General features: G+C 35.5%; 2 protein-coding genes across 5 annotated transcripts in view; both read right to left on the bottom strand.

Annotated features, from left to right (window-relative positions):
- Nucleotides 1-330: 330 nt before the first annotated feature.
- On the bottom strand, nucleotides 331-7,619 carry ccdc61 (coiled-coil domain containing 61). 2 transcript variants are annotated; one of them, XM_067376153.1, is made up of 14 exons: nucleotides 7,433-7,619; nucleotides 6,632-6,796; nucleotides 6,455-6,537; nucleotides 5,278-5,438; nucleotides 5,046-5,198; nucleotides 3,663-3,864; nucleotides 3,461-3,543; nucleotides 3,133-3,356; nucleotides 2,945-3,023; nucleotides 2,789-2,830; nucleotides 2,357-2,563; nucleotides 1,589-1,622; nucleotides 1,429-1,495; nucleotides 331-1,324 (listed from the first exon to the last, which is right to left on the bottom strand). In XM_067376153.1, the coding sequence occupies exons 2-14, from the start codon at nucleotides 6,777-6,779 to the stop codon at nucleotides 1,230-1,232; spliced, it is 1,578 nt and encodes a 525-aa protein (XP_067232254.1). In that variant the 5' UTR covers nucleotides 6,780-6,796; nucleotides 7,433-7,619; the 3' UTR covers nucleotides 331-1,229. The 2 variants fall into 2 exon arrangements, with proteins under 2 accessions (XP_067232254.1, XP_067232255.1); XM_067376154.1 differs by lacking the exon at nucleotides 2,789-2,830.
- A 606-nt stretch (nucleotides 7,620-8,225) lies between these two features.
- lifrb (LIF receptor subunit alpha b) overlaps nucleotides 8,226-17,829 on the bottom strand; it is a 17,317-nt gene continuing 7,713 nt past the window's right edge. For 2 of the 3 annotated variants that reach the window (XM_067375777.1, XM_067375778.1), the window contains exons 4-19: nucleotides 17,639-17,789; nucleotides 17,260-17,514; nucleotides 16,021-16,147; nucleotides 15,775-15,899; nucleotides 15,547-15,683; nucleotides 15,283-15,433; nucleotides 14,648-14,709; nucleotides 14,359-14,560; nucleotides 14,088-14,267; nucleotides 13,838-13,924; nucleotides 12,284-12,385; nucleotides 11,286-11,453; nucleotides 11,080-11,193; nucleotides 10,838-10,931; nucleotides 10,662-10,725; nucleotides 8,226-8,883 (exon numbers count right to left, since the gene is read on the bottom strand). In XM_067375777.1, the coding sequence (XP_067231878.1) occupies nucleotides 8,491-8,883; nucleotides 10,662-10,725; nucleotides 10,838-10,931; nucleotides 11,080-11,193; nucleotides 11,286-11,453; nucleotides 12,284-12,385; nucleotides 13,838-13,924; nucleotides 14,088-14,267; nucleotides 14,359-14,560; nucleotides 14,648-14,709; nucleotides 15,283-15,433; nucleotides 15,547-15,683; nucleotides 15,775-15,899; nucleotides 16,021-16,147; nucleotides 17,260-17,514; nucleotides 17,639-17,789 (2,412 nt within the window). In that variant the 3' untranslated portion in view covers nucleotides 8,226-8,490. The remainder of the gene's footprint in view (nucleotides 8,884-10,661; nucleotides 10,726-10,837; nucleotides 10,932-11,079; nucleotides 11,194-11,285; nucleotides 11,454-12,283; nucleotides 12,386-13,837; nucleotides 13,925-14,087; nucleotides 14,268-14,358; nucleotides 14,561-14,647; nucleotides 14,710-15,282; nucleotides 15,434-15,546; nucleotides 15,684-15,774; nucleotides 15,900-16,020; nucleotides 16,148-17,259; nucleotides 17,515-17,638; nucleotides 17,790-17,829) is intronic. The other variant, XM_067375779.1, reaches the window with a different exon arrangement.

Raw genomic sequence — 17,829 nt, 5'->3', positions numbered from 1 at the left:
CTGAGCCATCGGATTTCATCAAAAATATCTTAATTTGTGTTCAGAAGATGAACGGGTGTAGGACATGAGGGCGAGTAATAAATTACATTATTTTCATTTTTGGGTGAACTAACCCTTTAAGCCTTAAAATTCATCTAAGTTGTCGAAACAATTTTCTGGAGACAATTGTGTGAAGAACAGACCAAAATGTAAGTTGTTATTCAACGATAATCTTGACATACTGTACACTCTAGTTCTTGCTGCATTCATGAACTAACAATTAATTTGAGTCATTGATATACAATGCCCCTAAATACTTAGTTTAGCTGTGCCTATATTCAGGAATTCAGCTTTTATACCTGCTTAAATTTACTGTACATAATAATGTTAAACTTTAGACAACCATGCCATTTTTTATATCAAGAAAGGTTTAAAAATTCTGGCCTCATGACCACATCTAAAGACAAATTTAATGCTTGTTATTCTACATACAAGATTCAGATGGGATCACATTAAAAATAAGACAGACTTTGGGAGAAGTGGCAAAAATGTCAGAGGCCAAAAGACAAAATATCTGCAGCATGTACAGCTTTACATTTATGCATTCGGCAGATGCTTAGGTAAAGCAACTCACATCAACACATGTTTAATCACTATCTGTATTTCCTGGGAATCAAACCTATAATCTTAGTGTTGCTAATACCATGCGGGAACAATAACTTGTATAAATAAAATGGATATCACATTCTGTTGTGACTCTCTATAATATAAGATATAATTCCAGGGTGTCAAGAATAGACACAAGCTGCAAAAACATTTTATATATAAAAAGCTTTGTTTTTCAGAATCTCACAAAAACAAAATGTGAAAGCATCTAAAACAGACATAAAACATACACACTAATCATATAAAAACAACAATGGTCAACAAACACTAATTCATAAAATGTACACAGGAATGTGTTTTAAAAGAAAAACTGTACATCCTGAGGTCATACTTTTGGACAAGTCTGATATGGCAACAGTCTCAAAACCCCCCTCACAAAGCCAGCATAACTGCATTTTTGAGTCAAGCCCAAAAGCTACACTGGGGGCTAAGAAAACAAACGGTATTTGAGTGTCATTAGTATAAATGACTACATGTTATAGACACCTCTGTACACAGTGTTTAAAAGAAATGATTGTCCAAGTTTTTCAGTCTCAGTCTTTGTGCAAAATGCCTAGATTGACATCTGAATCCACTGGGATTAGTTAGTGTCCTGTGTCAAGGTCTCGCATGTAGTCCTGCAGGGCTTGGAGTCGAGCGTCAATCTCTGACAGATCAGCACCCGTGTCAATAGATGTGTCTGAGTAGGAAAAATATACATGGCTTACATGTATATACTGTTGCTTATAGACGCATATACAGAATTAAAAAAAAAAATAGTTAAAAGGGGAAATGATGTGGTACCTGCCACTCTCATCCTTTGTGCTGGGGTGCTACACATTGGTTTTTTGTTTATGTGTCTACCTCTGGACTAGATGGAGCAAAAAACAGTTATTAAAAAAAAAGAAAAAAAAAAAAAAAAAAATCTTACACAATCAATCTAGCATTTCACATTGTTACTCACCACAGCTGGACCATTATACACCAGTTTCCTTCCTCTGCAAAAAAAATAAAAAAATAAATAAAAATAAGAAATACATGCAATAATAATAATAATACCAGACAACATTATTAATTAACAGTACATTATGGTTTTTGAAAGGAGGCTGAATTTATTTGATTTATAAAACAATTGACAATATTTTCTTTCTATTTTAATATAATTCAAAATGCAAGTTATTCTTGCAATGGCAAAGCTGAATTTTCAGCATCATTACTTCAGTCTTCGGGTATATTTGGAAATCATTCTAATATGCTGATTTGGTTCTCAAGAAACATTTTTTATCATTATGTTTATCAGCTGCTTAATATTTTTGTGGAAACTGTGATACATTTTTAGTAGGATTCTTTAATGAGTAGAAAACCACATTTATTAGAAATGTAATTTTTTGTGACAATGTAAACATTTTTACTGTCACTTTTAATCAATTTAATGCATCCTTGTTGAATTAATTTTTTTTTTTTTTTTTTTTTTGCTGACCAATAACTTAGTCTTAAAATGTATAGTAGCAAAAACTGGCAAATTGAATTCTAAGATTCAGTGAGAGGGTAGAAAACTGTCACTTAAAATTATATTTTGAAGATAATATTATACAAGAAATCTTGACCAATATTATAGGCCAACTGGATGCAATAAAAGTGTAGGCCTCTCTGCAGCTTGTTTGAACTGATCTTTGACGTCACATTTAACCTGGCCAGCATGTACTTGGATAAGCAACATGTTTTGTCTTGCCTGCTATTTAGAGGCTTAGCAAGCTCTTCAAACTCAGCTACTGATCCTTCAGAAGAACACCGACTCCTCCTGCTCTCCACAGACACACTCCTCCCCCTGCCAGCACTTCCTGCTCGCATCAGCTGAGGAACGGGCTCTCTGGAGCGTGAACGCCCTCTTTCCATCAGAGATGGTGAAACCAACATGTCCCTTCTAATCTTCCTCTGACTGTTGAAAACAAAAGCAGACCTCATGTATATCTTTAAAAAGGTAGGAAATGGGTCCAGTTGCCTACAAATAAAATCTACCAGATAACTTTTATTCTCTTATCAGACTGATCTAAAAAATCCTACAGACTTTTTTCTTGCATTGATGTGCCAGATTCATGACTGAGGATCAACAATTTGAGAAAATGGATTCATGCAAGGGACAAATAGAGTTTATGGTTCACACCTTTTAAAGTAAACCATATTCCTGCTCACAGACAGGGCAATGCTTGTAGGAAAAAAGACAACAAATAAAACAACACAAAACAGCAGAAACGCAACAAAAAAGATGACTTAAAAAAAAAAAAAAAAGCTTTAAACTGAAAAGGTGAAATGGTCTTACTTCTTTTGTTCAGCCTCTTTTTGACGCCGTTGTCGATCTTGGATGTAGGCTGTAGGGTCAAACCGAGGAACCCGTGACCCTGTCATGAGAGAAAACGAGACTTGAATCAAATTTGGCCTAAAAAGGGCCTCTATATTTGTTTCTAGACTTTGACCATTAGGATATTGTGTTCATCTTCACACATTTACCTGTTGGAGATGGTGAGGGTCTTGCGATACAATTCCGAGGCCCTGAAGAGTCTGCTCTCCTAACTCTCTCCTCTGACCTCCGACCCCGGTCCTCCATCCTCTCCCTCGACCCCGAGCGCGCTCTTACCCCTACACGGGTCAAACTGCGCTCTCTGGATAAAGACCGATGAACCTCCCCATCACACCTGAGCCCACTTCGGCCAGACATTACTGGAGTCGCCCGACTGTCAAAAGAGGAAGAATGAGATGATTAACAAGAGCAAAAAAATTCAATAAAATATATGCAAAAATAAAAAAGGGACACAGGTGGCAATTTATTAAAGCTTACCCGCGTCGTAACAAGGCCAACTCAGTGGTCAAACTTTTAACCCGTATCCGAAGAGCCCGTTCTGAAGCCCTGAGTTCCTCCAACTACCAACGAGAATGATTTTAAATATTTAAGTGGGAGCTAATGACTGCATGATATTGTCAGCTTATCATGCCATACAATCTATCTCATTATCATACAATAATAATCTCATTAGACACACCTGCTCCAGTAGGAGGCGCTGTTCCTGGCCCCTCTTGCTTGCAGACCGTTGGCTTTTTGCCCTTTCCTTCAGCAGCTGTTCCTCCAGGCTGCGCACTGCCTCTCTGAGCCCATGAGCCCCAGGTGTAGAGCCGGCCCCTACCATCTGCAGACGATCCAGAGCCTTGGCCAAGGCCTCCTTTTCATCTCTCACCAAAGCCAACCTGATAAGACATAAACCAAGATCTTATTCCCAGCATTTAATGGAATTGAACGTTTTTAAATGTAGTTTGTTTGTTTAGATATTTTGTTATTTGTGATATGCTAATTTAAAAGAAATAAATGAATAAAACACTTCAAACCCATACATTAATAGCAACATTTTAAAATGATTTAAAAAGCATAGTTCACCCAAAAATTAAAAATAATCTACTCACTCTCACGTTGATTCTGTATGATTTTATTTCTTCTGTGGGCAACAAATTGTTTTTCTTTCATTCAATCATTTTTTTCTTCCATACAAGCTAATGGTAACCAAACCGTTTTGGTAACCAACATTCTTTATAGGATTAGTTCACCCACAAATTAAATATCTGTCATTAATTACCAGTAAGACCTTCATTTATTTTCGGAACAAAAATGTAGACATTTTTGATGAAATCCGAGGGTTTTTTTTAACCACAGCAACATCGTTGCACCTTTTGAGGTCCAGAAAGGCAGTGAAGACATTAATGAAATAGTAAACGTGACTACAGTGGTTCAACCTTAATATTGTGAAGCAACGAGAATACTTTTTGTGTGCAAACACAAAACAAAAATAATGACTTTATTCAGTAGTCTACTACGCAGTTGACATAGTGAACACAGTGCAGCGCTCCTATGTTTACATTTGAACTCCGACTCAGTAATGGAAGAAACTGTTGAAGAATGTTGTTATTTTTGTTTTGTTTTTGTGAACAAAAAGTATTCTTGTCGCTTCATAACATTAAGGTTGAACCACTGTAGTCACATGAACTATTTTAACTCTCTTTAATACCTTTCTGGATCTCAAAAGGTACAACAACGTTGCTGCCCACGTGTGGTTCAGAAACCCTTTGATTTCATAATTTGTGTTCCGAAGAAGAACGAAGGTCTTATGGGTGTGGACATGAGGGTGAGTAATTAATGACAGAAATTTCATTTTTGGGTGAACTAACCCTTTATAATATTTTCTTTTATGTTCCACAGAACAAAAAACATTCTAGTTTTGACATGAGGTTGATTAAAATGATGACAATTTTACATTTTTGTGTACAGGATTTTGTTTGCCCCCTTATATTGTGCTGACCTTGTCCTGTGCACCTGCCCACAACAATGCAGATGTGCAAGGGTTTTTATTTACATATTGCATAAAAAATTAACTGACTCTGCACGGAGCCTGCGTGTTTCCTGGTCTGATACTTTGTGGTCTCCTCTCATTCCCAGTGTTTTCAGCTCGGCCCTCAGAGCTCTGATCTCTTTCTGAAGCTCTGCAGGATCAGGTTTGCCAAGATATGGAAGTGGAAGAGGATAGTGTATCCTAAACAAAAATAAATAGATTAAAAACTGCTCTGTTTTAAGAGTGATCAAAGCAGACCGAGTGATAAAACTACACAGACCTGTCAAACTCCACAGTGTAGATGAGGATGAGGTATCGTTTAGCACTGAGGGCAGGAGATTGCGGCTGAGCACGAGGTCGGCCAACTACACCTGCCTTTCTGTTCCGCAAAAGCTCAAGGTCGGAATAGGTCAAGAGGTCAAGGGTCACTGATTCACTGGACTGCAAATAATAAAGAATTTATGATTATTAACAAAGAATAATTGCCAATAATTCAGTAAGTGTACAGTAGCACAGTTAACTCAAATCTAAACGAAACTGTGGCATGACTGTGATATTAAAAGGATAAGATGTTTTCAGCATCTTAGAGCGGATCGGTTCTCAGTAAATACTGCTCCACACAAACCCATTTCTGCATCTGCTCTACTTGTAACATACATTTGGAAATGGAACAGGCACCAACCATCTTCCCATACTTGTAATGAGAACTTGATAAGCGCTAATAAACCAACTGTTTTAAAGAGAAGCTGACTGCAGTTTTATGGCAAAATAAAAGCTTAAAGGGACATTTACACAGAACAAGTTTTTCCATTCCATTGAGCTACATTTTTAGTCGTTTTTCAATGTAAACACGCTAGATGGACATGTTTAACCGTTGCGCTCTCATCTTTTGCAGTGCTTCATGCATGATGCAAAGTTACAAAAAACGTGGCACTCAAGTTAAAATAAGTTCTCCAGAACTTGCAGTTTTTTCCCCTCGCTCCGCTAACCTGCATCTCATGTTTTTAACCTCAAAAACGTATTTATGTGAATGGAAGAAAATAAAGATATTAAGACAGTTGTGCTGTAAAATAAAATTATATTATCTTTCTTAAACTTAATTTTTGTTTAAGAGTGAAATATTACAATATTAGCAATGTTTTGTATTTTCTTTAGTATTTTTATTAGTACTATATTATTATTATTATTATATAGCATTATTAATATATATCACAAATGTTTTGGTCAAAATCTGCAGCCCAACACATCAACAACAACATCAAATCAGAAGATAAGATTATTATTATATTATTATTTTATTATTATATATATATATATATATATATATATATATATATATATATATATATATATATATATATATATATACACACACACATTTACTGTCTTGATGAGCATTAAGAATTAAGACAATTACATTAAATATTATTTTTTATGGCTTTTTTTAATGGACCCACCTTGTTGACGGCAGACTCAAGCATGCTACAGAATACTGGAAACTGTTTAAAATTCCCAGTTTTCCGGGTCAGGTCCTCAATATCTAATTATAGAAAGAAAGACAAAAAATGTATAATGACATAGAATAACATTTCAAGCAAACAAACACCGAATATCAGTTTAAAAGCTCGACTTACAGGCAGGATCAAACTCTCCTCTCCACTGGTCCGCTGTAACAACATCTGAAATCTCTACGATTAGTAACCGCTCCGCCAACTCGACCTTGACAGCAAATTCAGCCCCCCGAAATTTCATTTCGTCCTGCACAACTGTGCCAACCTCCATTGCTTGCCAGTGACAGCCTAACAGAATCATTGCACATGATCAATGCAGTTCATAGTAATGCTCTGATCAGAGTTTCTTGATTACAGCCATGTTACAGATAGATAGATAGATAGATAGATAGATAGATAGGTCTAATTAAACATTCATTTTAACCAACCAGTTTTCATTAAGATGTCCTGTATTCCTTATTTCAGTGCTGCTCATGTCAAATACACACAGACCTGTCCATTACAAATGTCAACTTCACTGCCATGACACAGGCAGGATTTAGGTCATGAAACATTTCAATGAATGACACTCTTATATCTTTACACTTCACTGAATTTCTTTGTATCTTAGATAAATAGACGTAGTAACCTCATTTATTCATGAATAAATTTGCAACATAAGTTGCAAACTATTAAACAACTCAGCATGTCAGCTAAAAATGATGGAGGACTTGCTAACCCTAAAGATTTGCCCTAAGACTGCCAACGCAGGGCTAGTCGCACAATAACTCATAAATTCAATCGCAAGGATAAAAAAAGACATCATACGTCATGGTTTGGAGGCTACAGAAGAACATGCGATCGCAGAGGATGATAAATGTGCATAAGTTCATGTTACGATAGATACATCTTTGTCCACACACAACTAGCACATTAGCAACATACCCGTTATTGGTGCAAATGCTTTAGGCTGGGACGAGCTGTACGATTAAAAACCTACATTTATAACGTCGATGAAATTAATGTAAAAAACAGAAAGTAGATTAATATCTTTTCTATGCTAATTTAGCGAACGCATGTTCAGTAAACTGGTCGTTACTGAGCTCGAACAACTGAAAACAGCGGCTCAATGACCGGGAATTTAAAACTCCCGCCCACAACTGTTTACATTGGTCAACTTGTATAAATGTTGAGATTCTATTGGACGTTCTGCTTGTCAGTCAAAAGAAAAACGTTTCATTGTGGCTACGCCTTCGAAAAAATCTTCACGCCCATAAAATCAATTTTTAAGCATATTTTTTCTTAGATTTTACCTTGTCAAGCATTTAAAAAAGATAAATGAATAAAATATATAATTGACATCCTGTTCTTTTTGTGAAGCTTTGAAAGAAACTATTATATTGGGAATGTCCATCTGATTTTTCTTAATGCAAAGGACATTCTTTTTGGTTTTTACATTAATGACAAAAATAGGGACAAAACAAGTTTCTGCACCAACTTAATTTTGTTAAGTGGGAAGTTTAACATTCATAACATGCCTGGTTTTACAAACAGGATACATTTTTGAGCTGTCTTCACTGAAAGCAACTTAAACTAAAGTTGCATTACTTTTATTATGGTATATTTTTATGGAAAAAAAACTAAAATATTTGTCATGAAATAGATAGTCTTCAGTCCACAAGAGGGAACTATTGCTCTATTGGAGAATAATGCTGACAACACCAAGTTTACATTGACACATATACATTGAAAGAGTGTTTAATACAGATAAAATGTAAATAAATACTACAGTGAAATACAATGCCAATTTACAGACGCAGTTTAAAGAAAGGTCACAGCTTTATTTCACCACAGTACTGCATTTTCACAACTTATTTTACAAGAGACAGTGTTGAGAAAACAGTACAATATCTTATAAATAACATTAATTCACTGGCACAATTCATATATACATTGTGTGCATTACATAGCACTACACTGAGGTCTAGCTATACATTTGTAGGTTATGCTGATTGGGGCTTGTAGCATGCGGAGTCTTTAACAACAAAATCTTCCTGAACAAAGTTAGGAGCTGGGAGGTAACTATCCTGCATTTCCAGAGTAAGCTCGGATATCTCGGCAACATAGTCTAGTTCAGGAATGGTCATATTATAAGAAGGGTTTTCAATAATTGAGGTCAGCTTCTGAGCACAGAGCAGTGGAGGAGGATAGTATGAGACATCAGCTGGAGATTCAGATATGTCCTGGTAGAAATGTTTTGCAGGAAACAGTGTGGAGTTAGAGCTGATGAGATCAAGGCCATGTGTACTTTCTGCTGTTGCAGGACACTCGGAACCGTGGACCTCTTGAATTTCACACTTCATATATCCCTCAGTCATCTGGGTACAATACATGCCCTGCAAACAGCAAACATTTGTTGATCATAAAGTCTTATGACAATGATTTCTAACTGGTATGCCACAGACTATACTTTAAAGTGGCCACACAACACAGTAGCACTTTTGCACAAGTATATGGTTTGTTGCATTTTTTTATTGGGATACAAAGATTATTCCAACCCATGTTTGGCTTGTGACTCACATAATGCTACATGCAGATCATACTAATAGATATAGCTGCAAGCAGCAATTAACGGGGTTCAAGCATTTTAAGGTCTTTAAGCACATGCGTAAAATGATTTTTTGTTTTATTTAGCAAGCCTGTAACCATCTCAATCATACATGGAAAAGTGCATTTACAGCCAATACAGGCAAATTACCATAGGAATTATATGGTTTTTAAAGCTTTTTAACTGTTATCAAGGTTGAGCTAAAAACACAGAACTAGTTCACCAAAGTTGTTTTTTCTCCAATATTTAAAGAACGATTCAATGGACAGTGGGGGTCCTAGAGGCAAAGTTGCTCAGAATGAGGAGTTCGACCATGTGGTACGAATGTTGTGGGTGTACGCGAAATAGAGTGCCCCAGGGATGACGCGTTTTTGTAGGCCAAATTGGAAGTTAGCGGCGCACGGGTTCCCTCGACTGAAAGCCTATTCATTTTTCCCATAGACTTTTGGAAAATCGCAGAAAATAAGTTCTGTGTTTAACAAAGGGTTATGACACTTACACGTTTTGTCTATCAAGATAATCTTTACAAGGTAACACAACATTTATAGATTTTGAAGGCTAAATAAAGCCGTCAGATATAAAAGGCTAACAGTAGGTTATAAATAGACTACATCACACCATGGTCGCGGATCAACGTCGTCACCACCAAGCTTCCTCAAACTTTATTTAGAAGACAACTTTATTTAAAAACATGCTCACTGATTATGATCTGCGCTGTGTATGAATACTTTTCCACTTTTTCATGAGAAATGCTGTCCAAATGTCCCGTTTTTAATGATGACGTCTAAAGTCCCCGCCAAAGGAAGTAGTCCCTTTTAGCAATTTGTTAGCAACCGCCGATTTGAAGATGCAGTAAAAGTTTAAAAAAATCTCAGTGGGTTATAACTGTTGTGTTTTATGTCATAGATCAAAACGTGAAAGTATTTAGAGGCTTTGTTAACCACAGACCTTATTTCAGGCGATTTAGCAAAAACCCATTCAAAAAACCCATAGACTTGACGGCGTTGGAACCGGAACTCCTAAAATGCTAACTCGTTTCCGGGTTTTGCCTACAAAAACGCGTCATCCCTGGGGCACTCTATATCGTCTGATACACGATGCTTTACGCACATGAAAAACATGAAGGCGCCCCCCGGTGGCTGATTTCTTTCACGCAACAACAGAATAGCCGTATTAGTAAAAGTGGCTCCACCCACCTCAAACATTTTGGCGGTCCTTAGGGACCGGAAATCAGAATTTCAATGTTTTTTGATAACTATTGACAATCAGACTCTAGAGAATCTCGCTGCGCTGGTTTGGTTTCTGATCGGGTCAAAAACCTAGGACTTGTTCACAAAAGTATGTTTTTCAAAAAAATCCAAAATTCCCGAAAATTTGACGAGCTGTAGCCCCCCCTGTCAGGCCGATCGGGACAAGCCTTGGTGACGTTGTAGACGGTATGAGTACTACTAGCCCCCAAAAGTTTCCAGTATCTAGGACTTATGGTTTGGTTTTCCTGATCCCTTTTTCAGGGGATTAAGAAAAAAAAAAAAAAAGTATAAATTATAATCAGAACTAATTGCTCACCTTTGTAGTCCATTTCCCTGCAAGTTTTGGTTTAGGAATATCTGGATACAATAATTTCTTCAACCTGGAGGATTTTTAAGAGTGACATTTTAATTGCAGCTGCAAAACAAAACAATGTATAGAAAATTCTGGGTTTTTGAAAAACATATGAAGTAATGCTGGAGAATCTTCTGTACCATTTTCTCTTTCTGTAGCACAGGACTGTGATGATAATGAAGACAAGAGTTGCTGCACTACAACCCACAATGGTAGTCACAATCATCTGGAAAACTATAAAGAATTTATGAAGAATACACCATGTTATTACATTTGCATGATATATATTCATCACTGCTCTTTAGATTTGCTTATTAAATATAATAAATAGTTCAATCATCAATGGTTTCAATTATATATAATTAAATATCTTCACACTTACTTTTTATTTCCATGTTAAAACTTAATGTAGCGTTACCACCATATCCTCCAGATGTAAAGGCACTAACATTGAAGGTGTAGGTGCCTGGATTTAAGATCAAATTAACTCTAGGCTCTGAAATTAAAAACACAAAGTTTGCTCAGTTGTTATGTGAATTTGTCTTTTAAGGGGCTAAAAAGTGGATGCTTATCAGAAAGTGAACCCACCCTTCGTCACTGTGGTGTTTACAGGCGTTTTGGAACCTGAAAGAAACGTTATGACCTTGTAGCCCTGTATGAAGCCTTTTTGATGTTTTAAGGGCACTTCATTCCAGTAAAGTTCAAGGTTTCTGCCATTCTGTTTACCTTTCAGATCCTGAACTGTCTCTGATGGTTCTGAAGTATCAGAATGGACAATAAGAAAGACAATGTGAGGTAAACACGAAACATGTAAGCAAAATAGTAAAAACTACATGAAAGTGTTTGAGTTTATAAAAAGGGATAGCAACTTCAGCCAAAAAATTAAAATATGAAAAATGAAAAGATATTTTGAAAAATTTTTGTAACTAAACAGTTGTGGGGCACCATTGACTACAATAGTATGGAAAAAAAAATACTATGGAAGTCAATGGTGCCCCACAACTGTTTAGTTACAAACATTCTTCAGCAGTGTTTAGCAAATCAAAGGAATTGAATTTTTTTTTTTTTTTTTGAAGATCTGAATTTTTTGGCACACAGAAGGTATTCTTGTCACTTCATAACATTAAGGTTGAACCACTGTAGTCACATGAACGGTTTCAAATAGGTCTTTGGTAGCTTTCTGGGCCTTGAAAGTGTTAATTGCCTTGCTGGCAATGCAGGCCTCACTGAGCCATTGGATTTCATCAAAAATATCTTAATTTGTGTTCTGAAGATGAATGAAGATCTTATGGGTGTGGAACTATGAGGGTGAGTAATGACAGAATTTTCATTTTTAGGTGAGCTAACCCTTTAACATCAGTGGAACCTTTTCATTCCACAGAAGGTTCTTTAAAATGTTCTCCTCACAGAACAGAAAGGTTCTTTGTGGAACCAATGGCATTGCTGCAAAAACCCACTTTTGGAACCTTTACTTGAGTTTTTAAATTGTCAAAGACACTGGCCTAAAAATATCATTAAAAATAATGAAATAATTAAAGTCTAACAATCCATCACAAGTTATTAAATACTGAATCTTGACTGCTTACTTTGCTCTTTAGCATATCCCTCACTCCTCTGCAGAAGCACTGGTTTACTTTCATTGCAGGCATAGACCGACACAGTATATTTCTCACCTTCCGTAAAATTACCTGTGAGAGACAGAATGACATAAATATTTTGTTCACCAATAGTCGTGCAAACAGTCTCATTTTAGCCATTTTGTTTGAACATAACCACAACTGTTTGGTTACAAACATTCTTTAGCAGTGTTCAGCAAAACAAAGAAATTGAATTTTTTTTTTTTTTGAAAATCAGAATTTTTTAAACAACTTGAGGGCAAGGAAAAATGTTCATTTTTGGGTAAACAATCCCTTTAAGATTCCCTGCATTGTTAAACTACACTCTTAAAAATATAGGTTCTCTACTGAGATCTATAAATGAAGAAACTTTAACTTTAGCTTTCTGGGCCTTGAAAGTCGTAATTGCCTTGCTGGCAATGCAAGCCTCAATGAGCCATTGGATTTCATCAAAAATATCTTAATTTGTGTTTATGAAAATAAACGAAGGTCTTATGGGTGTGGAACTACATGAGGGTGAGTAATTAATGACAGAATTTTCATTTTTAGGTGAGCTAACTCTTTAACATCAATGGAAACTTTCCATTCCACAGAAGGTTCACTGTAAAAAATTACCGTGATTTTAACAGTAAAAGACTAATTGGTAATTGGTTTACAGAAAATTTCCGTACTATATATGGTGAATAACTGTAATAGATCTAACGGTACATTTAATGTAATTTTACGGTAAAATACAGTTAAATTCACAGTTTTTGAAAGTGAAAAATAACAATTCATTGTAAAAATTTACAGTGAAAAAACGTAAATTGACATTCCCACAATTCCCTGCGTGACACTTCACATTTGATATATTTTTGTTGAAATAACTCTGTTTCTTCTTAGTTTTTCTCATTTTTTCTAATCAGTTATGTACATTAGGGTTTTATGTTACATCTAATGTTGTTAAATGAATGTTTATTGCATTTTTAAAATTTCATGCATGTTACCATGATGGTGTTTAGTGTGTGTGTGAATGACACTGTGTGCACCTCTTATCACCACTGTGTTTGGTGACTGTCAGTGTATTATAAAGGTACAAAACAGAAATTAGTACTTCATTAGGTTGGTAAATTAACATTATATCAGTTACTGAAATATGTTATTTTACCGTAAATTTTACTGGGATTTTTTTTACAGTGTACTGAAATCCAATGTTAAATATACATATTTAAAATGTAAAATTCACATGTAACTCTGTAAGTATGTTTACGGTTTGATGTCATTTTTACAGTATTGTTCTAGTAACCACAGCTGCCGGTATTTTTCCGTAGAAACAACGGGATTTTTTTTTACAGTGTTCTTTAAAATGTTCTTCTCACAGAACAGAAAGGTTAAAAAAAACCACTTTTGGAACCTTTACTTTTAAGAGTGTAGAGTTTTAAAATTGTCAGAGACACTGGCCTAAAAATATCATTAAACATAATGAAATAATTAAAGTCTAACAATCCATCACAAGTTATTAAATACTGAATCTTGACTGCTTACATTGGTCTTTAGCATATCCCTCACTCCTCTGCAGAAGCACTGGTTTACTTTCATTGCAGGCATATTTCTCAACTACCTTAAAAATACCTGTGAGAGACAGAATGACTTAAATATTTTAAATAAACAACCTCATGCAAGCTGTTTTTCTGAACCACTCTTTATCAAAGACGAACAACTACAATTGTGCACAAATTCTGTATCAAAACAACAACAGATCAGTAGTGAGTAGCTCTTTATGCTCCCAACTCACCATTCTGTTTCCAGGTGCGATACCAAGTGGCATGTTCACTTTCTGGGATCTTCGTCCATTGCACAGTACATTGTTTCTCAGTGTAGGTTGGAAACCATTCAACAACATAGCCACAAGTGGAATTGAAGTATTCCCATTCACCATTACGACTACTGATTCGGCTTATATGGACTTCATTGTCTGTGAAGAGTATGTTAAAAACTTGATTCATTGAAACACAGCCTTTTCAACCCATTTGAAATTCTTTTGAATATACTTTTTGAATGCTCACCAGGATAACCCGGGACAATGATTGTAGTAGGAGGAGAAAGACCAGCAGAGTTTTTTGCTGAGACTGTGATGTTTTGATCACTTCTTTCATTCCCAGTGGTGACATTGTAGCACAGCGGGTTTATACCAATGATTTCTCTCCTCTTGCCTTTGGTAAGTTCATATTGCGTAATTATCCCATGGCTTTGTTGTTGATTTAGAGGCTTTAAAACATTAAAAAGATTATTTTTATTTGTTTGTAGCCACAAAATGCAGAGCTAAAGCTGTCAGATCCTATAAAATGCACGTACCTTCCACAGGACATATGTATTTTGATTAAAATACTGGAACCAAACATCGACTGCTTCTGGAACTGAAGAGAGATTATTAGTGTGATTCCTCGAATTTGACTGGCCGAGTTACAGTCATTGAATCACTCATCCGACTACACTCTAAAAAATGCTGGGTTAAAAACAACCCAAGTTAGGTTGAAAATGGACAAACCCAGCGATTGGGTTGTTTTAACCCAGCAGTTGGGTTAAATGTTTGCCCAACCTGCTGGGTAGTTTTACTTAACTCAACTATTGTTTAAAAATTACAGTATTGCTTACTTAAAATGAACCCAAAATATCTTGAAAATTAACATTTATTAATATGTTTAATAAATGAACATTTTAATTTCATTTTAGATTCATTTTAAGTCAGCCATATAGTCATTTTCAAACAATAGTAGTTCAAAAACACTAATTCATCAAGAAATTTAACTGTGTGTTGCTCAGAAATGGCAAATGTTTGGTTGTTTCAACCCATGGATCAAATATGGACAAACCCAATCACACAATATCACATAATTATGTAGAACTATAAAAACAAAATCATATACAGTACATATATTAATGACACTATTTTCTAATAATTCTATATAATTCTGTCTAATTATACTTACTGTCCTCTTTAGTGGTGAAAGTAATATTACTCCACTCACTCCATTTGTAGAAGTGCTCATCGGACCCACAACTCACATTAACTGTGTAATTAGTATAGGGCTGCAGATGGTCAAGGTAAATTGATGACAGTCCGTTTCCTTTGAAGGTTTTCTTTGTGAAAGATGAAAATGTGTGAGAATGCAAGGCCTTGCAAGTTAAACAGCAGAGAGTTAATACAGAACATTTATCAATTTGAATTCAAGATAATAACTGATGACACCAACATTGTAAAAGCTTCCGTTGAGCTTCACTCGACAAATCATCGGAAAGGAAGTATAAGTTGTCACGTCCCAACTCCACTGAAGAGTAACACTTCTTGCATTAGCAGTATGGGATAATGTACTGGGTGCTTTCAACAATACTGTGTAAGAAGAAACAGAAAATTAAATTCACAAATAAATGCCGTGGCCATGCAGTATTCTAAGATACTCATCAATATTAAAATAAATTACCCCGGTGCATGGGGTCAGCTGTATCAGTGAGAGTCTTCACACCAAGGTCATTTTTGGCAATCAGAGTCCAGTTTGTCACCTGATTTGGCACCTCAAGCAGGACACATTTATTGATCTTACAAACACTGACAAATACAAAACACTTAGAATCAGGGAAGACTTCATTCAGAATGAATCGTATGATAAGAGTAACCATGCATGATTCACACTGTACATTAAGTTGGATAATGTAGACTGTGTGGTTACCTTCCATTAAGTGTGTAAATCGTCCTTCTAAGACCACGCAGGCCGGTGTCTCTACCCATTTCCCAGCGACACTCCACAGAGGTGAGATTCCGTGTCACACATGTAAGACTGTGGTCATCTGGGGGATCTGTAGCAGCCAGTGAAATGAAACATTAAGGCCAAGACTCTTAACTTAACAACTTCAAAGCTAATTAACACATTTGGTATACACCACAATTCAAAAGGTATGTTTGATCAAAGATGACAGTAAAAACATTTTCAGCATAATGTTTTAAAATTTCAAATTTTATTTACTTTCTATTCATAAAACAATGTATGAATGAATATTACAGTTTCCACAAAAATATTAAATGGAAAAAACAAAAATGTGTCATCATTTACCCACCCTCATGTTCTTCCAAACCTTTCTTTCTTCTGTTGAAAACAAAAGAAGATATTTTAAAGAATGCTGGTAACCAGATTGCCACTGACTTCCATAGTATTTTTTTTTATTTTTCATGCTATGTAAGTCGATGGCTACCGTCAAATGTTTGATGACCATCATTCTTCAAAATATCTTCTTTTGTGTTCAACAGAAGAAAGAAACTCATACAGGTTTGGAACAACTTGAGGGTGAGTAAATGATGACAGAATTTTCATTTTTGGGTGAAGTATCCCTTTAAACAGCACAACTGTTTTCAATTGTGATAATAATAAGAAATGTTTTTTGAGCACCAAATCAGCATATTAGAATGATCACAGGAATAAACAACATTTTAAAATATATTAAACTAGAAAAATTGTTATTTTAATCTTTAATAATATTTCACAATATTACTGTATTTTTGATCAAATAAATGCAGCCTTGGTAAGCATAAGAGACTTTTGCATGATATAAATATTGGTTTATGTTTACAAATGCTAACTAATGATCTTGTGAGCAATATAATAATTTTGCTAAATAATAATAATAATAAAATGCTATGAATGCAAGTTATACAGTAAGTATTACTAAGGGTTAAAAACACACACACACTTTTGCAGACTTATCCAAATGGCTTCATCAGTTAATATGCTGGGATTGGAATATCCCACATGTGGCCAGATTATGACCATAATCCCATTTTTGGGCAAAAATATCCAAATAAACTCTGACTAATCCTCACCTAATGACTAAGTCTAGCTGCCTAGCTGTCTGTAAAACAATTCACAATTGATTTAAATTAAACAATTCATATTGAATAGGACGTGTTTACTTACAGCCAATAAATACTGTAGAGCCTCCTGCATAAGGGCTTCCATTAACATCACAGCGTATGTCTGAATTTGATGAAGGGCTGTTAAAGTGAAGTGATTTTGTGATGTACGTCCTGTTGCTGATGCGTTTAACAAATTCAGAATCCGATGATGGAACGTTATCTTTCTCCAAGATGCAACAAAATGTGATGTTACTCCCAACCATGAAAACTTGATCGTAAGGAAAGACCTTTATTCCTGTGGCACTAAGATCTTCTCCTGTTATTTTTATAGGCAAAAAAAAAAAAAAAAAAGTTCAGCTCAATTCAGTTTGTTGTTTAGTTCTTATTCTCTTTTGCATAACGTGTGCATACAGTACGAGATAAAACCTGTGGCTACAAACCTTTGTAGGTGTATAATGGTGTCCATTCACTAATGTGATACTGATCTCGACGCCTAAGTCTGACCGAATGGGAAGTGCACTGCAATGGTATAGGTGAGGTCCATTTCCAGTGATGAAGGGCTGTATTAGCTTGCGGCACATGTATAGTTTCCTAAAACAGTTATTTCATGTTAAAAAAATAACAACCTCTC

The sequence above is a fragment of the Chanodichthys erythropterus genome, chromosome 22 (assembly GCF_024489055.1).
Source record: "Chanodichthys erythropterus isolate Z2021 chromosome 22, ASM2448905v1, whole genome shotgun sequence".
Taxonomy (NCBI): Eukaryota; Metazoa; Chordata; class Actinopteri; order Cypriniformes; family Xenocyprididae; genus Chanodichthys; species Chanodichthys erythropterus.
This window is presented reverse-complemented; position numbering and strand designations above follow the sequence as displayed.